At 40.5% G+C, this 27,721-nt stretch overlaps 1 protein-coding gene and 1 long non-coding RNA gene across 3 annotated transcripts in view; one reads left to right on the top strand and one right to left on the bottom strand.

The window, feature by feature from the left end:
- On the top strand, nt 1-8,167 carry LOC129349306 (uncharacterized). Its single transcript, XR_008602265.1, has 2 exons — nt 1-527; nt 4,710-8,167. It is a non-coding gene; the product is annotated as an uncharacterized LOC129349306 (long non-coding RNA).
- A 1,956-nt stretch (nt 8,168-10,123) lies between these two features.
- bcas3 (BCAS3 microtubule associated cell migration factor) overlaps nt 10,124-27,721 on the bottom strand; it is a 398,522-nt gene continuing 380,924 nt past the window's right edge. For both annotated transcript variants that reach the window (XM_055011827.1, XM_055011829.1), the window contains one exon: nt 10,124-11,818. In XM_055011827.1, coding sequence (XP_054867802.1) covers nt 11,670-11,818 — 149 coding nt within the window. In that variant the 3' untranslated portion in view covers nt 10,124-11,669. The remainder of the gene's footprint in view (nt 11,819-27,721) is intronic.

The raw sequence follows: 27,721 nt of genomic DNA on the forward strand, positions 1-27,721 counted from the left end.
TCGGCTTGCGTTTTTACAATGTCGCCTTCGGAGAAACCAACCTGTCCACAGACTCACTGTCTTAATACTCACCTTTACACAGAGGATCAGCTCTCCACAGTTAGGCTACACTGTCTTTTAGAACAACTCACAACAGTAAATCCACGACTCGCAGCTCATGCTCTGCATTCCGGAGAGATTTATTTCAAAGAGCTGCTGCTCTCTCCGTCGCTCTCTATAATAACAGACTTTGTAGCTAATTATTCCATCGGTTGTTTTGACGCTTAGGCTGGATTTGCCTCTCACTAGTCCAGGCTATGTTAGCTGTGTATACACAGACCTCAGCCTCAAACAGCCTCGGCTTCCCCAGGCGAGAGCCGTCTATCTGTTCGTCTTCCTCATGGAGCTGACGGACGCAGCAGCAGCAGCAGCAGCAGCAGCAGCAACAGCAGCTAATAGAGGCTGGAACAGACAGACCCGATGCTGCGTGGAGCAAAAAAAAGAGGAATGTGTGAATTTTGAGAGAAAAAACAGGGAGAAAGAAAGCGGTGAGTGTTCGATACAAACTTCCTTGTTTGGCTGCAGATTAAGTTCGTGTCATATATATTTTTTTTAAAGATATTTTTATTTTGCTTTAAATTCAGATTAAATATTATTAATATTCTGTTAGTGCTGGTGCTGCAGTTGTGCTGTTCTTGCTGTTACAGTGCTGTGTGATATTTTCTAGTGTCTCGTCTGTATTTCCACATCAAACAGTCGCTGCGATGAGATGATTTAGTGCTCAGTCTGAGCTGAGGGCAGGCCGTGGTAGCGTGTAATCTCCGACAGGTTGTATTTTGTCAAACCAAGGACAGTGCGGGACTCCGGGAGCCACGGGGGGCCCCACCAGCCCTGCTGCACTCTGCTCCGCTGAGCTCCTTCACAAAAATCCAGCTCCGCAGCTCCTGATTAACTTAGACCCAGCTTGTTAAAGAGCCGCTCGGCGCCAGTCGGCTGATGCGCCACAATAAGAACAATCTCTTGTCTCTTTGTATTTACCCTGAAGTCCTGCATGTGCGAGCCCCTGCGGCCCCTCAGCAGCTTCATCTGCGGCTCCGCTCCACTTTTCTGCCTCGGTCATGACTTGGTGTCAGATGGGAGTTTTTTCTTTTCGGATAAACAGCGGCTCTCTCCGGGCAGGGAGGACTGTGATGTGGGCCACAGGCGTCACTTCGACAAAACTGAAACAAAAAGTGAGAATCCTTGTGAATGAGGCTGTCAGAGACAACTGCGCATTTCCTATGAACCCCTGGAGCTCAGCCGCCTCTTTGAGGCTTCTGCTCTAAAATTGTTGCTGGCCATAAAAATGTCTTGAAGAATAAATATAAATATAAAACCGCAATAATAAACAAGTACAATGCATCTAATACGCCCTTTAACTGGCCAATATACAACTACAAAACAAAAAATGAACTCACACTTATTTAAAGAGACAAAAAACACAAAGAAAATAATTTCCTCTCCCCCAGAAAGTGTCAGCTGTGTGACGGATAGCGCATGTTGTGTGATTTAAGAGCATGACATGTTTGCACATCTCCACTGTGTTGCACACTTGTTGCTCGGCTTCCATCACATTGATACAGCCATGCGTAAAGAGTCAGCAGGCCAGACAGGAGCAGCTCCAGCAGAACGGAGCGTACCTTACCTGAATGAACCACTTTCTACAAACCCAGGAAACACATTAGATCACACACAAATCCCTGGAGCATCCACTGGCCCGCACAGCGCAGCACCAACAACAGTCAGTGTTCACGATGTGAAATAGTTTTTTTTAAAATAAGTCCTGTGTTGGGAATAAATCTCGATGTGCATGGGAGTATATAAAATAATCTACAATGTCCTTTTCAATAGAATGAAATTGTGGTGTGTATCTGCTTTAATTTGGCCGGCCTTGTTTGAAATGCATCATCTTTAGATTTATGGACATGGAGGACCTGCAGGAGCGGCTTGTCTTGTCACACGTTTGGCGATGCATGCGTGAAGCTTCACTTTGGAGCAAAAAAAGATTAGCAACATATGGAGGTGGATAACGGTTTTTCTGCCGGAATACTCAACTGGATAATTGTATCAACAATGCTTGTGCAAATCAGTCACCATTTATTTGTTCTGCGCCTTCAACGGTACAGAAATCTCCATTACGCGCGATTTAAAAGTCATTAAGTGGAGGGAGGACTGCTCCGAGCTGCTGCTAATTCTACATAGAAGGGGCACTGCGCTGATAGATTAACATGTCCTGTGTGTTGGGGATTAATGAAAGCAGACAGTAAATATGCTCCTTAGACTTGTACTTTGGGCACATGTGTGTCAGCTGGGGCCCGTGGAGGTGAAGCAATCAACACAGAGCCGACTGGAGGTTGGGAAACATCTGAAAGCAGGAACAAATTCAAGTGTTGGTGCACAGTCTCTCCCAAACATATTGTTGAGATAATTTATCATATTTACACAGTTATGATGTATCACACGATACCCCCAAATATACTGAAATTATTCTGCAGGTTGTGAGAGAGCTGATGAGCGCAGCTGCCTCGCACCCTGCAAGCTGGGCCTGTAAAGAGAATTAGCTGCATGACGCTTTCCATACAGTAGGGAGTTGACTAAAGCTTTTCTGTGTCCTTGATCTGTCCGTTCAATACAATACAATACAGCTGCAGATGTGGAAATGTGCGCAAAAAGCGTCTTCCGTCCCGGTGATTTGGCCCCTGTGTCAGCGATCCCAGCCAGAGACGCTCTAATTACAACAGAACGGGACAGTTTTGCGCCATATTCTTCTATAATCGAGTATTGTTATTTTCTTCCTCCCTTCGACATTGTTCCCTTCTTCCTTTTGATCTCTCCATCTTCTCCTCCCATCTCCCTGCATCATCTCTCCGGCTATATTTAGCGGCTAGACTGAGGCCTTGGCGCCAGACCGTTTAAGACCTGTCAAAGTCCCTCATATTTCCCCTTGTCACATGGAAACCCGGCGACCAGCGGCCCTCTCCTCCTCCCCCTTTCTCCTTTTCTCTTTTCCTCCTCCTTCTCCCTCCTCCTGCAGCTACCAGCAGCCCCCCACCTCCTTCTCCTCCTCCTTCTCTTCATCTCCTCCTCTTCCTCCTACTGCTCCTCTGCAGCCACTCTGTTAAATGAAACATATCAGTTCTCACTTGTAGGAAAAGCAAAATGTTTCCTCAACCTCTCTCTCTCTCTCTCTCTCTCTCTCTCTCACACACACACACACACACACACACACACACACACACACACACACACACCCACACACACACACACACACACACACACACACACTGCACTCTATCGTATTATTTGGAACAATAACCTGAAAGAGATGCTTTTTGGGACAGGCTAATACCTGATGCATCACAGCTCTGCTATTAAACATTTTTCTGGACATGACTTTATGACAAACTCAATCATGAACTACAACTCCTCAGATCAGTTACCGGGGCCGCCCTGCAGCCCGTTCTGCCCTCCGGTTCTCCGGTGTGCTCCCGTATCTTAGCTGCAGCCACAGCGTTGCACAGAGGCTGTTTTTGCGTCTGACTGACGGGTGGAACACCGGGTGGGGGCGCTATGGGGACCCAAGGGAACCAGAGGAGGGTGACAGAGCTGTCACATCCGCAGGCGTTTCAGCCGCCACGCCCACTGCTAGGAAGCGTGATCAGGTGTTGGTCCCACTGAGCCTCACGGAAAATGGAACTCTTTCCACTGCAGTACATTTTACACACTCACTCATTTAGAGAGATTTAATCTAGTTTAGTTTTAGTGAAGTGATGCTGTTGGCTGTTGTGCTGAGGAGACACGGGGCACCTTTGGGTCATCAATGCAGCCTCAGGAGAATGAGTCCACGACGCACTGCACAACATGTCTATGTTTATAGGGAGAAAACGTGGACCCGACCAGTGGACGCACTTCCAAATATCATTCCGCTCTAACATTTGGCATCTTTGTCTCATTTTAAAATCGTCTCCTGTACTTTCAGGCGGCTAGTTGTATGTTTCTTCACACGTGAAGGGTTCGGATCTTTTTAAAAGCCCCGGTACAGATATTAGCGTTGTTGTTTCTTTGTTTTGGTGTGTGTTTATTTCAGGCTACACACGCGTCAAGTGTTTAATAAAACGAAATACATTTGATCCAGTTCAATCATCTTCTTAAAAGTCATTTTTGTTTCCTATGCACTGTCTTTTGTAGCCTTAAATCGGAGTTTAGAATTGAAATCCTGACATTAAAAATAATTGTTAATTCTGCAAAAAAGTTTCAAAGGCCTCCGCACGAAGACATTTACTTTATAAAAATAACTTTCCTGCATTATTTTTTATTCATCCGCTCCTTTGCGTATTTATTTATTTCGATGATTTTTTCTTTGTGTTCTTTTGAAAATATATTCATTTAAAAAGTGAACATCGAGGACTGAAACCTCTTTTTAGAGGGCCTTTTTTGTATTTTTATACTCAAGTGCGACTTGTTCATGAACTTCAAATCTACTGGCGCAGTTTTACGATGTCGAGCAAATCGAAGAGAGAGATTCTTCTCCCTGTTTGGTTCAGGAAAACACTCCGAACTCCTTACTAATCAGGAAAACATTCAAACATCGGCTTTTTAATATCCCCCAGCTGACAATATTTATTACTATTTCATGTTCGTCGAGACGCATTTTTTTATACCAGCAAAATAATGTTTTGTGTGCTTTGCAGATGTGTTGACAGCGTGGAGAAATTGAATTAGCAGCCTGAGCGCCGGGAACATTGGATCCTATTAGAGCAGCAGAGGAGCAGCTACCTGCAGGCCTCAGATCTCTGCAGCTCCCTGAGGACCAGGTCCAGCACAGATCACCACAGCCCTGAGCACATCTGGAGGACAAGCTTCAAACCACACATTTCTTGTTACATATTTTGAATATCGCCAGAAAAACAAAACAAAACTGGAAAACATAGAAACAGTGGAGCTTCAGAAAATTTCAAGTCACGTTGCAATGAAAAATAATGAAAACCTGAAATATCGAAAAGCACATTTTCTGAAAGACTGAGTAAAGACAAAAAAAATGCAGAAATCTGAAGTCAAAACATGCAGAAAATACTGATATATCAGATTATGCTGCTCTATATGACTGAATGAAGAAGGTGTAGATGTGAGCATGAACCTGCGGCTGATCTGCAGGATAAATATGATGAAACTCAACCTGATGCAGAGAAAAATCCTGCGCATGTTCCGGATCCACGTCTAATCTCCACCTAACCTGCCTGCACACCAGTGAACACATCCTCAGCTAACAGAGTCGTCCTGCAGACAAAGCTGTGAGCGTGCCAGTGGTTCTCAGAGTGTGGCTCGTGGACCTGCTGCGGCCCTGCAGGAGCTCTGATGTAGAACAAAGCAGTTTAATTTCACCTGCCAGCAATTATCCTGCTGATAGAACAAAGTCTGAAAATGACTATTGAAACCAGAAATTCCGGTTTTAGTAAAGCGTGCCGTTGAGCAGCATAGATCATGTGAAGCGTTTGTTTTCCAGGTGTGAGCTGAGCTCGCTGAAACACCTGCTGCACACTGAACACACTACTGGATGGAAAAATAAGTCCTCCTCAAAGCTTCTTCACAACGCCGTTGAAGGCAGTTCTTTATTTAGTGGATGGTTCTTCACATGCTTTTAGTTTTTCTTTAAAGAACTGACGGTTCTTTGATTTTATTGGAGCTCTCTGGGAGCAGGTAAAAGGGTCATTCCAGAATTGGAGGACATTTTACGTCCCACCCATCAAATTTCAAATAATCCATGTACAAAATACTAAAACATGCAGTGGTTTTGTAAATGTTCTTGTCCTGAGACCAAATCTAATAAAAAAAACTAGGAGAAAATAATGTTTGAAAATATTTTAAAATACCAAATAAGTCTGGAGTTCCTCCTGAAATAGTATTTTTATTCTTGTCCCTCTCCCCTAATGACCAAACTGAATCTCAGATAAAACAGTTAAAATGAAATTTAAATCTCCTGTTTGGTGTTTTTTTTTCATTGATCCTGCTTGTAATTGGAAATTTTTTTTAAATTAATATATTTTACATAATTATTATCCATGGAACGTGTGTCCCACAACAACCCTGTTAGCATAACCTTTTTATCTGGTAGAAGAAGAAAAAAAACAGTGAATCACATGAAACGCTGGAATCAAACAGTTTTCCTTGAAGAAAGCTATGCCCTCTCTTCTATTTTTCATATTTTCATAACATTGTCTCACTCTACCTCATATTATCAGGATCAGACTAATTCTTTTGACTGTTTTCCATCAGTCAGTTTGTCCTCTAGGTCAGCAGTAACAGCTAGCTAAATATCTAGCTTCTACTGCTGAGGAAAAGCTAACATTAGCATGGATTAGCAGCCCTGTTACTGTGATTAGAGTAGGGTTAGCAAACAACAAATAAAACATGGAATAAAATGCTACCATTGATGTGTAAACTGAGCTAGTGAAGCCTTTGGAGGTTTATGACCTATTATTGATGAATATGGAGCAGAAATTTGTAAAAGAGAAGGTTTACTTTTTCATAAATTTGAAATCCAAATGTCCTGCAGTTCTGGAATGACTCAACAGCATGGACCTGCAACCAAAAATTCTTTTCATTATCAATTAATCTGTAAACTATTTTCTCAATTAATTGATTAGTCTTCTGGTCTAAAAACACCAGAAAATTCAAAGCTGGCATCTTGGGATGTGTGTTTCTGTCTAAGAAATCAAAAATAATAGATTAATTAAAAGTCTTCAAAAAAAACCCCATTCATTTAGAAAAAAAGCAATAAACAAAAAACAACGGAACCACTAAAAAGAGGTTTTTTAGACACAGAATTATCTTGAATACAGTGTCTTTAAAGTGCCTAAAAGTGTCTCGTAAAGTGTTTAAAGGAACATTTTTTTTATGGTGAGGCACCTTTGGTGGTTCTTTAATGAACTGACTGCAGAAAAGCCTCTCTAATCATTGTCTTGCTAAAAGGTTCATTGTAGAGCTAAAAATGGTTCTTTTATGGCCCCACTGTGGAAGAAACATTTTTTGATCCAGTTAGCGCCTTCATTAAATTATTTTTTCAGTGTAGAGTTTGCATTTTACAGCAGGGACTTTCACAAAGTTTCTTGATTTTTTTATTTTTCTGAAATTTTCTATGATTTAATTCCTGCCTTAATTAAAACTGGACCAAGAGAAGAATAAAAACCTCTAACTCTTTCCTGCCTGTGTTTCAGTCCTTTCGCTCGGGACAGACTGGCTGCTGTTTCAGGATCAACATGAAGACGATGGTCTGATGGAGTCCTCCAAGGTTAGTTCCACACAGCCAACGCTGAGCTGCAGAACAAACAATGACTCCAACGGTCTGTCCACTGCTGCTCCTTCACATCTTAACTCTCTGCTGCTTTTCTTTGCTGTTGTAATGTTGCAACCAAATGAGCGCTCCTTTCACAGACTTCCCCCCCCCAAATTTTTTTACGTCACTATTTTTGCATATTTACATAAAAGAAAATAGTACATAATGGCTGTAGAACATTACATTTTTGCAGCCAACAGTTCAGCATTTGTGTTCTCTCTCTCTCACTGGATGCTGCTGAACTTCGTAACACAATTTGCCTTCTTTCAGCAGAGTTTGTGAGCCATTAGAGCTATTCTCTGTCAGCTCCTACAACCAGATATTCTCATGTGAAGCAATCCACCATAATGAAGATAAAAAATATCAGAGTACATGGTAAAAATGCTCTTCATTCTAAAAAATAATATTGTAAATTACAGGATTTTCAATAACCAGCCTCTAGCATGATATTTATAGTTAAAGCTGCATGGAAAATGAATTCCTAATGAACCACATCACATTTAATAAGTAAGGATGCTGTTTTTTATTCACCAGTCTCCACAGTGGGTGAGCTCAGTGTTGTCACCTGCCATCTCCTAAAGTAGAACAAAGAAAGATCAGCTATAAATACTTATTTAAATGTGGTTGCATTTACTTTAGTACAGAGCTCGTGTTGACAATGAAAGCTTGTTTAATATTATTAAGAAGCCCAATTACATTTTAGTATTTTAGTACATTAGTATGACATGTTGGCACTTGCTTTAAAAATAACAAATTACAAAGTCCCTAAGAACCAAAATCACGCAGGGAGCTTTCTGCTGGCTGTTTTTTTTTTTTTGTGTTTTTTATTTTTTTTAAGAAATGAAGTTAGCAGGAGGTCTAGGAAATTGTTCAATCTTGTAAAGTCACTAAAAAGGAAAAATAGGATGATGCACTGTACAGCTGGAACTAAAAACCATTAAAATGACTCTGCTCACACCAGCTTCAACTACAAAAATTAATTCAGCATTAAATCAATTGCTAACTGTTTTGCTAAGAAATGAATTGGTTTTAGTAATTTTAAAGAAAAAAATATCAAAATTCTCAGATTAAAGCCTTCTAAATGTGATTTTAAATTTTTTTTTCGCTCCTCTTTGACAATAAAGTAAATAACTTGTTGCAGACAAAACAAGGAATTTGTCATCTTGGGCTTTGGGAAACACCAATCAACATTTTTCAACATTTTCTGTCATTTTATACACCAAAAAATCTCATAAATTAATTAATTGAAAAAATAACTTGCAGATTTTTTTGCTATTGAAACAATGGTTAGGTGCAGCCCTGTTGATTGCTACTTTCCCCCTCAACATACAGTCCTCTGACTTTACACTGCAGGCTGCTCAGCTGCTCTCACCAAACACTGCAAAGGCTAATTCTAAATGCCATATACCAAATGATGAGCCTCAACTATCACAATATGTGCAGTAAGCCTCAGTGTTAACGGGCCCTGTTCCAACCACATGTGAAATGTTTCTATTTTCTAAAATAGTTGTTCAAGTCTAGTGAAGATCTTTAAAATAATCAGGACAATTCTCCACATGACTGAGAAGTGCACAGTTTCCTGCTGTACTTCACCTGTTGAATACTCTGAAGTTAGGATTCAGCAGCAAGTATTCTTCTGCTGCACATTTCCTGGCAGGGGGTTGGATGTCAGGACCTGGAAAGTTTAAGTTTTGCTGCAGTTTACATTTCAGGGAGCTGATTCTGTTATCTACAGTGACTACAGTTAATGAGCAGGGATTCACAAGTGATTAATGTTGGAATATGCTGCTGCTAAGTTTGAAGTTCAGCAATTCAGAAATTCTCCCCATTTGCCACCACGTATGCTGATTAAAAATTCTTAAATATATAAATTCATTTTTAACAGACATGTAATCTTTATGTGTGTGTGTGTGTGTGTGTGTGTAGAATGCAGTTTGTTTTTAATGGCATATTCTGTTCCTGATGCTGAGGAAGACTTCTTTTGTGTTTACAATTTGTACCTCAGAAGATATTCAACAATGTAAAGTGTTGGTAAGAACATGGTGAAATAAAATAACTTTCAATTGCAAACTGCTCTTGTTTCTCTTGTACTTGTTGCATAAAGTTGCTGCTGGAAGAAGTGGCACAGCCTGCCAGCTGGAGCTTATTTCTGCTTTATTCAGAAGGGAGTCTCACATATAACCCTAAACAAACACATTTTGCAATGGTTCATTTTATGTATTCATTCTGTTGTCCAACTCAGGCTGCAAACCATTTTAGTTTCAAATATATGTGAACACAGGCACACTGTTGTTCATTTAAAATGTTTCAGGCATTAAGCTGTAATATGTTATACATTGAATTTGTCAGGCCATCTCTTCCAGTCTGGATATGTTCCACTGTAGCTGGAGAAGGACCCCTTTTTCATTTTTTGACTGGTAGCTTAAGATCCCATCGATGAGCTGAAATAAATCATATAAAGCGTATTACATTGCTAAACTAACTTAATTTGGATTTGTTTATATGACTTTAGTTTAACATTTTACTTCATTAAAAAAAATAGTGTATACGAGCTTTAGGATTAGAAGTTTTGCTGATTAGCAGAGAAACAAACATGCCCTCTCGTTTCTTTCTCAGAACAAAGAGCCAGTCGCCCATAAAAGTCCCTTTAACAACACTTTACTGCCTGTTAAAGAATATGGTACTAATTAGCAGTGGTTCTATGTGTGGACGGTCACCACCGTGGTTGAAATGTGAACAGTACAATTAGGAGCAATTAGAGTGAGAAAAAAAGACAGTTTCATTTCCTCAACTTTTATTATATCTTTGCTTGCATGAACGCTGGGAAAAGAAGCCAGTATTTTACAAATTCAATCAGACCGTCAACAACAAGCATTTGCTCTGCATTAGTAGACTCTTGCTCTTCTGTGTTCATTTGGTGACTGAGCGAGGACGTCATGACATGCAGCCAGTCCAACAACACTCAGACATGTGGGGTAGTGCACTACATTGCAAATTGTTTTCTAAGGTGACTCTGGAAATAGTGCATTTATTTAACATTCTGCAAAGGACAAACTACAGGCAAAGGGTGTTTAATTGAGTCATTTCTGGTTATCAAAGTTCTCTGCTACAGGTAAAGCTAGCACATTTAAGGAAAATACATTTTTTAAAACATGTATAACTAGAGGCAGGAAAAAGATTTTGGTCAAATATTGCTAATGTACAAAATACAGCGTGACGGCTACACAAGCCTCTATTCCTCCGCTCAATTAAAATTTACTACCTGGAAAGGCCAAATGGGGAATATATTTAACTGATTTCAGAAACATATCTCAATTACACTGTAAACATCTAAATTACTTCAGCAACGTAGTAATAGTGTCATCTCATTACTGCATCTTTTTTCAAATGTAATTACAAGAAAATCAAAGGCATGAAAGGAGCAAATTTAATCAAAAACATTTAGCGAGAGGCCATGAGAGCAGCAACACACACACACACACACACACACACACACACACACACACACACACACACACACACACACGCTCGGAGGGAAGCAGGAGCTGCTACACGTCATTGACTGGAATAAACATTTTTTTTCCTCTGCCGGTGCTCCCTTTCTAATGGCTCATTCAGACAATAGGCACACCGTAAAACTTCAAACACACACGCGAAGAACAATGGCGGGCAGAGGAAACGGCAGACATCAGCTGCAGAGAGGAGAGGACGGCTGGTTTGCAACGATGTCTGTGAGGACTGGCTGCTGATTTAACATCACCAGGTAATAAGCAGAGTTCGACTGATGTGCAGGGTGATGTTGAAAATCTAACATTGAAAATACAGGAAGCTCCTCCTCATTAGCTGTATCAAAATATGAGACTACATTTCATCTGTACTTTGTTTGGTTCATTGCTCAGAAACACTTAAAACAGCTGCTAACCTTTTCAAAAATCTATAATAATTGTGTCCAGGTGTTTCCATCCGGACATGAATGCAATTTGAGGGTAAACACCAACTGATTTAGGGGAATGATTTTTGCATTTAATGGACAAATTCTAAATATCTGGAAATCCGCACAAATTACAGCTGTAGGTAGTTTTAACAAAACAATATCAGCCTCCAAAATCCAGCCTCACAAATGAAACACTAATACTAGATGTGGCTGTTTGTGATCAGCTGTATGAGGAGAGAAAAACACAGAACACACTGTACAGAGAAACACAAATCCTACAGACGACTTGGTCTCAGTTTAACACATTAGTGTGTCAGTGGGATGCTGGGGGTGGAGGGCAGGCAGGTGCTCAGGTAGGCTGGACGGTGGGGGAGAGGTGGGACTCTAGGGGAAGTTTGTGGGGAACAGGCTGAGCGGCTGGCTCTCGTTGGTGGGAAGAGGGGAGCGGTAGCCTTCAAAATTGCGTGGGATGCTGCCGCTGGTGGAACCCGAGCTGTTACTGAGGGTCTCGATGCTGCCCTCCCTCTGCAGCTCTGCAGGGAGAGAGACAGACAGACAGACAGACAGACAGACAGACAGACAGACAGACAGAAAGAGAGAGAGAATGTTTAATGAGCCATCAGCTGCATCACAGGCTAATCAAACAGCAGACCTATACTACTGTTCAAAAGTTTGGGGTCACCCAGACAATTTCACAGTTTCCCATGAAAAGTCACACTTTTATTCATGTACTAACATAAATGCACAAGGGTTTTCTAACCATCAATTAGCCTTTCAACACCATTAGCTAACACAATGTAGCATTAGAACACAGGAGTGATGGTTGCTGGAAATGTTCCTCTGTACCTCTATGTAGATATTCCATTAAAAATCAGCTGTTTCCAGCTAGAATAGTCATTTACCACATTAACAATGTCTAGACTGGATTTATCATTCATTTAATGTTGTCTTTGTTGAAATAAAAACAAATTTTCTTTCAAAAATAAGGACTTTTCTAGGTGACCCCAAACTTTTGAATGATGCATGTGTTGACAGTGGTATAGTCAGAGCCCCTACAGACACATTCCCTTCTACACAGTCATTATGAGAACTAAACCTCAATAGTTTGTGATTTCCACCTGAAATGTCAACAACACTGAGTGAATATTATTATTGACAGCTGTGATGTGACAACAGGTCATATTTGCATATCCTTTGCTCAGTTGTCACTGACTTTGCTAATGTGACAATATTTTAATATTCAGCACAGTGCGTACTGATGGAAGTTTGGCTTGTTTTACACTTAATTTACCAAACAGCTTTTTATGCTAAAAAGTATCATTTTCAGCCTGAAACTCAGGTACCTGCTAACTGATAAAATGCAGGGATAGTACTAGTATCATATTTAAGAAGCATATTTCAAACAGTGAAATGTAACTGCATTTAACTACACAGTTGTTGGGCAAAATATATTTACAGGTGAATTAGAGTTGCAGCTCTACATGCTGTTCACTCAAACAGATTAATAAAACTTGCTTAAAGCTTGTATCTGACAGCAGATATACTTGGTTCCTTAGCTAGTGAGTCACAGCAGCTTATGTTAGCGTAAAACCTGACCCAAAATGACTGCCAGTCTGTTTCAGTGTTGAATCAGGGAGAAACAGCTAGGTGTAAAGATCTGCGTGACCCTGACAAGGACCAAAGACTGGGAGGCCAGATGGCTTCATTGGACATCTCCCAAACACCAAGGCTGGTGGGATACTACCAATCAGCAGTTGGCCAATGAAAGACAAACCATGAACTGGCAAATGGCTGCTTATTGGATGGATCTGATACACAGTGGTCTAATGAGTAACTTGCTGGACTTAAAGAATCTGCTGCTAAAGCCTTGGTACCAGATACCACAGAACTCCTTCAGAGCTTCTGCGGGAAGCATGAGGAGTTATATGATCAGAGAGATGAACTAATCTGGAAGGAAAACAAAGGTGAACTGTCACCTGAACTTTTTCTCTGTAATAACTTCTTTGGTACAGTACAGGTTACAGTCTTGTTACCAGCTTTGACCTATTGTATTTATGGGAGTAATGTTTCCTCTTAGTGTGTAATATGGGATTTTTACCAATTTTTCTGGGCATTCACTTACAGTTTAACCTCCAAATAAAGTGGTTCTGATAATCTTGATAAGCTATTGCTTTGTTTACAACCTGTGTGAACGCCTGACTGCTCTTGTTTCTTATCCAGTTGAACTTTGTTTTAGGGATCTTAGCAGTTACTTTGGTTGGTACAATATTAAAATTACTAATAGAAAACATGATTAAAACCAGGAAAATAAGATATACTGTAAGTTCTAACACAGTATTCTTCTAATCCAGTGTTTTAACAGTATAGAATAATGTACATAAGCAATTCCAAACATGTTAGGAGATATGAGTGGAAATTAAAATCACAAGTCAGAGAAAGGTGCGTAGAACACTGAACTTTACAACATTATTGCTTTAATTAACAGGCAGTATGAAGAAAAAGGTCATTTTGGATACTAGTTGCTGCACCATGAATAACTCATCAGACCACTATTACCCTGCATTTATGTTAGAAGCAGATAAAGTTCCCATCTGTGACAGTAACCCACACTGTCAGTGGACATCAGTTATTCTGGGACACAATTAAACTCTCCCAACATTCTCTGGGTGACACAGAGCATTTCTCTGACATGTCATGCTGCTCCACAGCCCCTTCAACATCCCTCACTGTGGACTGACCAAGCTGCTCTGGTCAGGATCTCTGCATAAGGAACTCATTACTGTTATTACAAGCTGTAAACCATATCCGTCGATATGCGGACTGAATGGCGTGCGCGTAAGTGGCAGCACGGTATTAAGACTGTGATGCATGTAGTGTATTGTGACGTCCATCAGGCGTCTCGCTGTGTTTAATCTGCTGCTGCTGCCTGCCTGCTTTGCTGACAGTGGTCAACGCCCTGGAAACATGCAGCAGTGTGCATCCGTGATCGAGTATGACTGTCATCAACAAATTGAGAGCAGGATTTGATAATGCATGTACATGAGAAGAAAAGTGCACATGGTTACTGTTAATGCAGGTTTGCAGAACAGAGAGGATCAAACGTGTCTATTCAACAGGACTTCAGGCACACACTGGAGCAACAGGCTACATATGATATGACTAAAAGACAGAGCATGCTTTTCTGAGCTGTATGTGAATGAGATGAGGTGAGGTATTGGCACTGGCAAAGAGGACATTTTGGCAAATCATGATGCCTCCACAAAGATGGACCTGTGATGATGTGTGCTAAAACCTGGAGGTGTACGGCTGAGTAATGTGCAGTCAGTGCTGCAGCTCAAGGTGCTGCCTGGAGTGGTGCAGGCTTTTTCTGGTGTGACAATAAGATATAATCCAAGCTCATACATCAATGAGTTTGTCATCTTATCAGACACCAAACCACTGCTCCTTAGAATACTAAGATGAAGTGTTTCAAAACTCTGGAAACTTATGACAATGGTAGTCAATTTATCACTCATTGTGAAAATCACCAGGTCAATGGCCCAAATACCTCACTGAACGTGGCTGCACTTATTTAATGGGCCACAGTTCCTTGTAGCTTGCAATGACTATCATCTGTTCCAGTGCTGCCCAGGACGGGTTTTGTTGAAAGGAGAAGCAAATGATGAAAGTTCTAGTGAGATAGATGAGATTCTAGTTGAAAGAGACTTTATTTTTTGTTGAATAATACCTCAAACCCAATGGGAGAACATAGAGAAACATCCAGAACAGTCACTGACACTGGCTGCACCAGCAATAACAATGTAAATATAGCACCAAAATGCTGTAGAAGCTGAGATGCTGTGTAGCTGGGATCTACTGAAACCAACAGTGTTTTTTCTTGTATCTGTTTAAAACAGTTTCCATTGCTGGAGTTTTTACTGCACCAGAATATCATGCTATGAATACTTTAAGCTATTTGAGGTGACTTTGAACTGCTGTCTGTCAAAAACTGACTGCAGAACACATCACTGACCTTGAGATGAACAGGAATCCTAATTAGCTTAAGAGTCTTTCCAAATTCGTACTGTACTGAGATAAAACCACAGCATGTGTTTAATGTGTCCTGCAGATGTGTAGGAGCTACTGTCTTTAGTGGGTATGCAGGAAGTGGGAGATTCTTACTTCAGCTCAGGAAACCTAATACAAACCACACTGTTATTATCACAGCTAACACGCAATGTGGCACACTGCGGTGTTATCCCAGCCCGCGGCCAGCTCTCCCACCCCCCTCCTCTTTAATTCCCCAACACTACATAGGGCAGAAATGCTGCAGTAATCCCAGGCAGAGGCCTGGACTGCTGGTTCATACGATTCTGGGTTAAGAAAATATGAGGATTTATAAGGCCAATACCGGCACTTTATTAGATGAGATGCTAATAGCTGCTAGTTTCACTCTAAAACGATATTTGCTTTTTTGTAGTAAAAAAAAAAAAAAAATGTCAACAAAAATACACAAAAAAAGTTTTTTTTTTAAAAGATTCATTTTTGGGTATTTCACCTTATTTACAAAAACTACTGTCATTTTATTAATATTTTAATGTATTACTGTATTACCTCAAACTGAACTGGGGACCTGCTGCTCAGAGCTTTGGCACCCATGTGGTACGTGTTCTCATCATGTGACGGTCGGGTTGCTCAAATAAGACGGAATTAGCACTGACTGGTCAAGATCAGCAAACTGACAGACTAGTCTAATTCTGCCCTTTAACACACAGCTTCCTTTTCACACATTCATCAAGTATCACAGCACACACACCACAGTGCCGGGGTTATCTGGAAGAATATGGGTCATCTGTAATAATATCGTTTTTCCAGTCACAGCTCCCGGCAAGTAGAGAAAAGTGCCTGAGAATGAACCTAACCTCACACTGCTCCTGCCTGAAAACTGCTCACCACCATAACAATGTGACACCCAGGGGATCTTCAGTAAAGGGCTGCCAAGCTTATTTGATTCGTTAGTAATTTCTTAGCGTAATTCTTCTAGGTAATCAGCAAAACTCTGTGTTAGCTCTCTTTTTCCATACTTCCTACACCACTGATCCAAAATGCCAGCCACTTGCCCTCTCAGCTAGCCTTTTTGACAACCGAAGCTAGCCCAGCTGGATCTGCACTGTTGCAGTGTTATTGTAGGCGCTGTAAGCTGCTGAACACCCCAGTAAAGCTCTAAAGGCCCTTTCTAGTGCTGCCTAATCCACCTCATTGTGTGACGCCTACCAGCTATTCAACAAGTCTTAACCTCTCACGCCCCCGACACAATCCCCCAGCGCGCTAATGTTGGGGATCTTTTCCTCTGGGGCTGATGTCACAAGGTAAAGTAATATGGTTATTTACAAGGTGGTTTTGTCTAGTGTGATGTGTAGATAATGCTGCTCTGGAGGGAAGCCAACAAAGAAATGGAAACTACTGTAGGGTTTGACTGATACGGGCTTTTAAAGGATGGCTGATCAGAGCCAACTGACAAATATTTTGTGCAAATATGAAGTGGCTTATCTTTAAAAATGTCATTTTCAATGCCAAAAATGACATGTGAAATTTGAAACCTGGTAACAGCATCTGAGATGGAGATCAGTCTATCTGGATGCAGTTTGCATTATCAAATGATTCATTGGCTCTTTTAAGTCACAGAAATATTATGTTCTTGACCATTAAAGACTTGTCTCCAAATATTGGCATGTGTATGGCCAAATTTTGGAAGGAATTCCGCTGTTGGCTACTGCTGCTGTTGACTCTGTATGGCTCCTGGGCAGAAGCTGTGGATGACACCAGTGGCCAGACTTCAAAAGAAAATGCAAGTTAACACAAGATGAAAAAGCTATCAGTAAAACAGCAGTGGATGCCACAGCTGGAGATAACAGGGAGATTTTTCAGGCCAGTGTTGGATGGATGAACGGGTGGTGGAGGGGGGCTTTTGGCAGTGTTCAACAAGGAGGAAAATTTAGCTGTTTTGGGAGACGTGTCCTCACACAATCCAACAGAGACACATATAACAACACAGCAGCAAGTTAATACCTCATCAGCCAATCGGACATACAGAGGGAATGGTCAGAAATGCTGCTGTCTGCACCCTCGGCTGTGAACAGGCCGTAATCCTCTTATATTCTCACACAAACACACACAGACTCCAGCATACACACTTTCATTTTCATACAAACACACAGACTAAATCTACTCTCAAATGCAAAGTACAACAAATACTGTAGTTGTAGCTAAAAAGCCTCCCAGGCACACCATCTTTTCATCCTTAAACCTTCTTCTACACTTAAAGAGAAATCACAGTTTGCTATGGTTTGGGTGTGATATTTGAGTTGTGTCTGCTATGTTGTTTGTTCATAATAATACTGCACACGCCAGTGCTGAGATTTGGCAATAAAGTGACACTGACAAAATCTCAAATGTCCAACTGGGCAAAAAACACATGCAGTCATACAGGTTTCAGGCCAGCAGAGTCAGCACAGATATCAAACGACACTCTTTGGAGTGTGAGAGCTCCTGAGATGTGATTATGCATCACTGCGCAGGGTAACTTTGTGCTTGTTAAATACAGAAGGTTGTCCTAATTTTACTGTTAACATCTGTTTTCTCTTTCAGGTAAGTTAGAAGGGTGGAAACCTGTCACATTTCCTGCCTCTTTTTCTGTCTTCCAGTGCAATATTATCATTGAAAGAATAGGATTATTTATTGGCAGCTGAGTTATCTCCATGAAATGAAATTTAAATACCATCCACTGTGATCACTTTGCCCTTTTAAGCATACACATATAAGAACACACACAACCAGAGCTACATATACAGACCACTTCCTGAGGCCCTGACTGGCCCTGTGTCAGAGTGTGTCATGTGCATGTTGTGGTGAGACTAGACTCACCACTAAGAGAGGGGATCAAAGAGAATACAAAGGAGCTTTTAATCAGAGGGTCTGTGCCAGCCAGGCTGGGTAGAGTCTCATCCATCTTTCTATCTATCCATCCATCCATCTATCCATCCATCCATCCCTCTCTCCCCTGGAGAGGCTGGGATGGGGGCAGTAACCCATAGCGATAGTATACTTATCCCAGCTGATTGTTTTTGTGTTTTAACTTTAATCTCACCGTTGGCCCCAGCTGCCTCTGATTAGTGCTCTCACGTCACATTCCAATCCCCAACGGTGTCACATACACACACTTACACAGAAGTGCATACACTAACTTTGCTATGTGAAAATTGATTCACAAACGTACCTGTGTTAGAACAAATTTAGCTTGCTTCCAACTCATATCAGTGACTTTTGACATTCACAATAAACAAAAAAGAACAATAGAAAGCATAAAAAAACCAAAAATTACAATAGCTTGCAGAAGCTTTTTCCTAATGCATCTTACTTTTTTATACAGGTATACATGCAGAGTAATTTGGGATTCATCTTGCTTAGATACAGTATTTAATTAAGTATTCATGTATTTAATCAAGTTTTTTGGGGGATTTTATCTGTTAAGTTATGAAAGCTTTTGAAAAAAGCATGTGGTACACTGCAAGTCTATGTTGAAACAATGCATTGATGCATGCATCCATTTTCTACAGCTTATCAACCAGCTAGTTCAAACATCCCTCTCCCCAGCAACATTTTTCAGTTCCTCCAGGGGGATCCTGTGGTGTTCCCAAGCCAGATGAGTTATATAATCTGTTAATAATGTTTTGAGTGTGCCCCTGGGTCTCTTACCATTTGGCTGTAAAACCTCTAGAGCAGGTTGCCCAGGATGCATCCTGATCAGATGCTGAACCATTTCAACTGCTTCCTTTGGATGCAAAGGAGCAATGGCTCTACTTTGAGCCCCTTCTGGAAGTCTGATGTCCTCGCCCTGTTTCAAAGTCTGAGCAAGACACACTATGGGGGAATATACGTTGCCACCCACTGGATCCATCACCAGCAGCGATAGCCTGTCTGATTCCACTGGTTCCAGCAGCAGTTACTGGATGCAACTCCAGTCTTATGTGCACAAAGGAAATAGGAGAATGGAGGTCTGCTATGCCGTTATGTCTGCAAGTATATGATGAGGAGATGACTCAACTCAACAAAGAAGCCAAGTAGGTAAAAAAAAATGGTGCTTCTTGTTGTCCTCTCCAAGTTTAACACAGCACCGTACAATTATTTCAGGGCTGCTCAAAAGCACAGTCAGGCCCATAAATATTTAGACATTGACACAATTCTGGGCATTTTGGCTTTGTACACCACTGAAATAAAATGAAACAATCAAGATGTGCTTTAAGTGCAGACTTTCAGCTTTAATTTTTAAAGTATTTACATCCAAATCTGGTGAACGGTGTAGGAATTACAACACATTTTAGACGTGCCCTCCACCTTTTTAAGGGACCAAAAGTAATTGGAGGATCTGCAGGAGATGTTCTTAGAGTCGGAAGACAGTCAAAGGTTTCGGCATCACACATAATCATACATGTATATGATTACCAGATGTCATCTCCTAATTCTATGTGCATAAATGCTATAGATGGGTCACTGGCAGAACTCGAAAACACTAAATACATAGAATTTTCTGCATGTCTTGTCTGGATTGATTTTGTGTTTTTCAGGTGACTACTACATGTCAGACGCCATTTTATGGCCTTTTGTCCTGAACTGGCACTTCTGCTATAACCTTCCACCAGGATGTGTGTCAAAAATGTATTAACCATCTCCAGTAGCATTTTTTGGTGTAGCAACATTTATAATGTTGATGGTGATGCTGCTACGTGCCATGGGTTTGTGTCATTGTCCGCAGTGGTTCACCTGCACCACTAATACATGCAAAAACATCATTAATAAGGACTTACTAATGTTTTACACATTAAATCACATCAGCATCGCTATATGAGCTCTTGGTCTGTACAATCCTTAGAAAGCTGTCCAGTTGGACGACTGAACCCACATTAGTGGGAAAGCTCATTAACATCTACCGGAGATCATCCTGATGGACTGTGAAAAGCCAGGCTTAACACACCCTCCTGTGTGAAGGACAGCACACATAGACGTGACTGGAGACAAACATACTGCACACAGCATATTAGAAGAGATGGCATGTGCAAATGGCACCACATGCTCTAGCTAAAGACTCCTTTTTTTTCCCCCAAAAGCTAAGGACTATTTTGGATCAAGCTCATTAAATGCCTTAAGTTTATACCATTCATATTTGCTAGGTAACTAGAAACATTTTCATTGAAGGCCCTGGTACCAAGGCTGGTTAACACTGCAGTCCAGAATTCACCAACATCACCAACTGATGATCCACCAATCTACAGCTTTCCTGTCTAATCACAGAGGCATAGAGATACTTAAAGCACCTTCATCAACACACTAACAGTGTCCAGCCACATACTGGAAAGCTGTCCACTGAGAATGCACGGCGGCCGTGTGCTTGAACTCCACAGGGGAAACCACAGCCAGCTCTAGTCCCATGAATCATGATACTCAACAGGTTGCATGATTAAGGAACAAATGAAAAAGAAAGTAAGTGATTCATGGGGCTCATTCAGGCGCCTGAGTGGGGACTTTCTCTTCGTCTTCTCTGACCGTATATTCTAAGCTTCACCAGCTCCATATACACAGCTGACCACATCTTTCCCAGCGGCTGCTCATTAGAGTGTGTTATAAGGGGTGCCAACAACAGGCCGGGACACTCCTCACACTCTATGTGGGCCGCTTTGAATTAGGCCTCTAATGAAAACCTAGTGGTGACCCAGGCTTTGACTGGCTACTTACCCAGAACAGACTGACAGCCGCCTCACTGCCGGACACTGTTTGGAACTGCTTTTATAGGCCGACTGCTGCTCTTAGACATGGGCCAAAGAGAGTAATAACAGACTCAAAGGGGTCCATCAAATGAACAACGTAAACAGAAAATATGGGAAAAAATATGGTGTATTGCGTAGTTTCAGCTGAAGTTTTACATACAACAAAAACACAGACAGGTAACAGCACATAATTGTTTGGAACATTGTGGACTTTCTGAATTCAACGATATACACAGTCAGCAAGATCCTTTAAAAAAACAAACCATTCCAATAGCTCAGGCCATTGTTTCTATTGATTAAGATAACTGTAATTAGAAAAGTAATTAGCAATACTTCTGAAAGCAGCAACATTTGTGCATACTGTAATGAAGTGCATTTTTTGTTTCCCTGAGCAGTGAGGATTATTTGTAACATTGCAGGTGTTGGACTTTTCCTCCAAATAATGTCAGCTAATCTGAGTACGTTTTTGGCTTGTTTTGAACCTGTGCAATAGTCTGGTTTGATGTCCCTTCCTTGTTCTCTTAGATCTCTTTTTGGTGGTGCTGTTGTTAGACTGCAGCACGTACACTGGTGACTAGACATAACATGGAAAGAATGCAACTCTTGGTTACTCAGCAATTGCTAGTTTTGGATTTTGTTTGGTAAAATAAAAGATGTTGGACAATTGTATAAATCTCTGCAGTCTCAATCCAAAAATAACAGAAATTGCTTTTGGGACCTACAGTATGTTTAATTACAAACCCCATTTCTATATGGTTTATATACACTGATGAGCCCAACATTATGACCACCTATGCCTAATATGCTGTTGGTCCTTCACGCGCTGCCAAAACAGTTCGAACTCCGAGGCATGGACTCTACAAGACCTCTGAAGGTGTCCCGTGCTAACTGGCACCGCAACATCAACAGCAGATCCATGGAAACTATGAAGTGGAGCTGTCATGGATCAGAATTGTTCCAACACATTCCCCAGTACCCTTTTGCTGGGTCATGGTTTGCCCCTCTTTGAACTGGCAGGTGCTCCCTCCTGCTGAGCAGGAGCAGCCCACACCCAGTCTGGGCACACTAATTACCCTAGCATGATGATTTGACCCTCGTCAAAGTTGCTTGGGTCTTTATACCTACCTACTGGTCCCACATCCAACATGACTATGAGAACCAAAGTGTGTAATATATCAAAGAATTTGACATATGATTATCTGATCATGGAAACATCTCAGACTTGTGTACAGAATGTGACTGTACAGACAAATTAAATAAAAATTGGAATAAATAAATGGGGAAATGTGATGAAATCAGATGCTAATCAGACGGCTCACTGAATGGTTTAATGGTTTAATGAGTATGATGTCTCATATGCCACTGCCTTCACACTCACTGGTTCTTAGCCTAACCGAACAACTATGGAAGAAATGTAACAATGTGTTCAAGCAACACTTTCCATTACTATCATTACTGGACCAACTGAGGAAATACCTTTTGTAAAAATAGAGTTCATCCCTCCTGTAGGGTTGTGTCACTCATGTGTGTGTACAAGGTGAGGTTTGAGAAAATTATCATTTGAACACATACAAAACTGCTTGAGGTTCATATAAGCACTTTAGAGTTAACTGCATCAACAGTAAGCACATTCAGAGAGTTCTACTTGTGTAAGCACTTCATAAGCAAACTGCCAACGGTAGGGAACAGATCCCATTTTGTAGACCATTGAAATATCCTACCTCACCACACAAACACACTTGCATACATACGGTTTGATGTCCTTTGACAAGCATGTTGAGAGACCCCTGTCAATGGTTTTGGACAGAGGACTGGTCTCAGCTGAAAGAGGTTGCTGGTGTTGGTGTCCACTGAGAAAACTGACGGACAGCACAGCGTCAGGAGGCTGTCGCTTATCATTACATCACATATCTGACCAGCTCCACAACCACTCCAAGGTAGGAGCCAGATAAAGCTGCACACTGTGTTTGTGTGTGTATGACAAAGAAATACAGTCAATTTTATAACAGAAAAAGTAGTGGTAAAAGTAGACCGTATTCTCTATGTGTCCCTTGGCGTAACATCATAAGCACATGGCTTAGAAATGGTTATGGAAACCTACCTCTAACGCTGGCTTGACTCAAAATGAAGTGTTATTCATTGGGTACGAGGTTATCATTTACAGTTAATAACAATAGGTGTTTTTGAAAGTCACTGCTCATATTTTTGCATTAGAAAAGAGAATGAAAACAATTACGTAATTGGAAAAAAACACTGCTGAATTGCATTCTCTGGGTTATAACTTTCACATCATGCTGCACTTCTGGTAACTTAGATACTGTGGGTACCAAGATCCTCGCATGCTGTCAGTACATTTACAATAGAATCACCCTGGACTGCTAATGTGCACTAAATCTCTGTTGTCAGATTTTTATTTATTATGGTGGAATCTTGCCTTTTATTCATATACAGTATTGTCACTTCAATTTAAACATATGTTGTTTTTGGGCATTAGCTGACGTGGCTGATGGAATATGTTTTCTTGAGATAACAGTCTTGGAATATGTCAATGTCAATGTCAATGTCAATGTCAACTTTATTTATATAGCACATTTACAACTAAAAAAGCCCAAAGTGCTTCACAACAATAAAATACACTAAAAGATGACACATAACTTTAAAATTAGCAAAGTCATAAAAATAGAATAAAAACATAAATTATACTATGCAAATAAAATAACATATTCAGCACATCTGATGATTAAAAAGCCAGGGAGAAAAGGTGCGTCTTAACAAGAGATTTAAAGTGCTCAAGTGACTCAGCAGCTCTGACATGTGGAGGTAAACTATTCCACAGAGTGGGACCGGCAAAAGAAAAGGCTCGCTGACCTCTGCTTTTCTTAAGTTTGGTCCTGGGAACATCCAAGAGTAGCTGGGATGAGGAGCTCAGAGTTCTCGCAGGTTTGCGAATGGACAGTAAGTCACACAAATATGAAGGCGCCAGGCCATTTAGACATTTAAAAACCATGAGAGCAATTTTAAAATCAATTCTCTGGCGAACTGGGAGCCAGTGCAATGATGACAAGACTGGAGTGATGTGTTGGTACCGTTTGGTTCCAGTCAGTAAACGGGCAGCAGCGTTTTGGACCATCTGTAGCCTATGAATTGAGGCTTGGCCCAAACCAACATAAAGAGAATTACAGTAGTCCAAGCGTACTGTAATAAACATGTGCATCACTCTCTCAAAGTCTCTTGGAGGCAAGTATGATTTGACTTTAGCAAGCAGACGTAGCTGAAAAAAGCTGTTTTTGACTACGGCATTGATCTGTTTTTCCAGAGTAAAGCCAAAATCTAAGTACACACCAAGATCTTTCACAAATGGTCTACTGAAAGAGGACAAAGGACCAAGTGCACTATCCACACCCTCTTGAAGAGACAAGTCACCAAAAACAACAATTTCAGTTTTTTGTTGATTTAGGCACAGGGAATTTAGAACCAACCAATCCTTCATTTCTCTCAGACAATTTTGCAGAGATTCAATGGATGTAGAGTTTGGTCTCAATGGGACATATATTTGTAAATCATCTGCAAAACAATGAAATGAAATGTTGTACCTCCTTAAAATAGATCCCAGGGGCAGCAAATAAATAGCAAATAAAATCGGGCCCAAAAAGGAACCCTGAGGCACACCACTGCTGAGAGGAGCAGATTTGGACTGGAGGGGACCAATGTGAACAGAAAATGATCTGTTCGATAAATATGAATGGAACCACTCAAGTGCCGGACCCTTAATACCAATAATAGATTCCAGACGGGACAGTAACACTCTGTGATCTACTGTGTCGAAGGCTGAGGACATGTCTAAAAGCAATAGAGCAGTTTCCACTATCCACTGTTAAAAGAAGGTCATTAAAAACACGCAACAGTGCTGTTTCTGTGCTATGTTTTTGTTTAAAACCGGACTGGAATACCTTAAAATGCTTTAATCGTTTCAAGCCAAGTCTATGTATGTGCCGTCTCTATTATCCACAGAAATGACACTTGAGTGAAATACGTCCTTATAAAGATATAATTGTTTAAAATTTATATATATGTGCATTTCTAATCATTTCAGGTCCATTGAAACTGTGGACAAGTATGATTAGATATTAGGCATATTTTCTGATAGCACTGATTCTGCACTGCTCTATAAACAAATGTTAGCATTCACAACAGAATTAGATAACTGAATCTGCTGATAAAATGTTAACACTGTCCTGATTTTTCCATCTAAATGTAGCTACTGTAGTAATACACAAACATCTAGCATGCACACACACACACACACACACACACACACACACACACACACACACACACACACACACACACACACACACACACACACACACACACACACACACACACACACATATGGATCTCTGCAATGGTTTTCCAGGACAGAGTGTGAAACCAAAATGGGAAAAAATGAAAGCAAACTCATGTAGAACTACAGAGCTGGTAAGAAGAAGAACAAGGTTCCATTAAGCACAACATCAGTGTACTACGGGTACTTGTGTACAGGTTAACCCTGAGAGACACACAAACACTTACTGTACATACACACATACACACATACATACACACACACACACACACACACACACACACACACACACTTGCATGCGCACGCAAACACACACACAGAGAAACAGTGAACAAAACATACAGCAAAGGGTCAAAAGGGGAGAGTTCATCCAGCCTGCATAAAGGAACAGAGGCATTTGAAAAGCAGCTTGTGGATGAGAAGCTGAATATAAAGAGGCCTCCATTACATATGGCTTGCCTTTATATTCCGTAGAAAAGATGTTTAAGGGGACAAATCTGTCACTTGTGAGTCTGAATAAACAGAAAGTTCGGGTAATAAAGGGTCAGCTTTTAACCTGGGGTTTGACCTTTGGAGAAATAATTTCCTTTTTCTGCTTTCATATAAGGCATTTCTTTAAAATGATTAGATATAGGTCAAGAGAGCAGAGGATAGAAAGGTTGCAGTGAACAACTACAGGCAAATGTGAGCAACCAGATAGGATGCACAGTCTCACACGGGGTTGGACACGAGCACTCATCAGCCCATCAAATGTGCATAAAAATGAATTGCTGTGAGTAGTGCTGTCAATACTTGACAACCTATTCTAATGTCCTGTCCACATTCAGCTACATGGCACCAACTGCATGACCAAGCACTTTGTGTGTGCAGCTGGCTCAAGGACAAAGTCATAAAGGGCTTTGCTTGCCTTTGATATAGATTTGCAGTGATATGTATAAAAGAGCATCTGAAGCACTATAGGAGCAGAAGCAGCTGGATATTAATCAAACTATTTTTAGGGCATTATCAAAAATAAACTTAACATTTGCTATTTATTTATGTTTTAAAGTTCCTTTACATCATGAAGGATATGGCTCAGTACAAAAAACCCCCAATAAACAAAATAATAAAAAGCTAAAGTGATAGAAGAACAGACATTGGCATAACATTGGTGCTGCTATAATTTCAGTTCATGGAAGTCTTAAATGTATGGGTTTCAGATTTTTTATTATTATTATTATTATTATTATTATTATTAATAATAATAATAATAATAATAATAATAATAATAATAATAACAACAACAACAACAACAACAACAACAACAACAACAACAACAACAACAACAACAACAATAATAATAATAATAATAATAATAATAATAATAATAATACATTTTCTTTGTATAGTACTTTTCAAAACACTCAAAGACGCTTTACACAAAAATCATCAAACATTAAAAATAGAGGAGCATCATAAAACAAGTCATAAAATACATCCTAAAAACAAGTTTGTATTATGTATTAAAAGTGGATGGATGTGAGGTGATGGGGACAGAGTGGAGTTATCAATGGTCAGGGTGAAGCTGTCAGTGTTTTTTGTGAGGGATTTGGGGCCGATGATGATCTTGTCTGATTTGTCATAGTTCAGTTGTTGTTGTTATTTTGCATCCATGTTTTTATTTCACTGAGGCAGTTGGTCAGGGTGGAGCAGGTTGTTGGAGTGATGGATTTGGTAGAAATGTAAATCTGTATGTCGTTGGTGTAGCAGTGGAAGTGGAGACCATGTTTGCGGATGGTATTGCCAAGAGGGAGGATGTACTGGATGAACAGGAGGGGGCCAAACACCGAGCCCTGGGAGATGCCCATCAAGAGGATCACTTTGGCTCATTTCCTAATTACTGAATTAGACATCTTTGGATTACTTTGTTTGCATTTGATTGAAGTGGAATGGAAAAGAGGGATAACTTTATCTCTATAGCATCAACATGAAGAAGATGCTTTTTATACACCAGCTCTAATTGCTTTAGTGGAACATAATCATAGTTGATCTTTCATCCTGGACACATGGTTGCACAGATCCTCAACACACAGAAAGCTAGAGGTCTGTATGAGTATACCACACACAACATAATATCATTATAGCACGTCTGTGTTTCAGTGGGTCTAAATCTGAGCTGACTGATACATTTTGCTTGTGTGTTAGTCTTTAATTTAACACTAGTGCTAACACTATTATTCACAGTGACAACAGCTCTCTGAAGACATAGAGATAAATTGATTCCATGAAAGAAATGTAATAGCATAATCAAG

Source organism: Amphiprion ocellaris, chromosome 7 (assembly GCF_022539595.1).
Source record: "Amphiprion ocellaris isolate individual 3 ecotype Okinawa chromosome 7, ASM2253959v1, whole genome shotgun sequence".
NCBI classification, from domain to species: Eukaryota; Metazoa; Chordata; class Actinopteri; family Pomacentridae; genus Amphiprion; species Amphiprion ocellaris.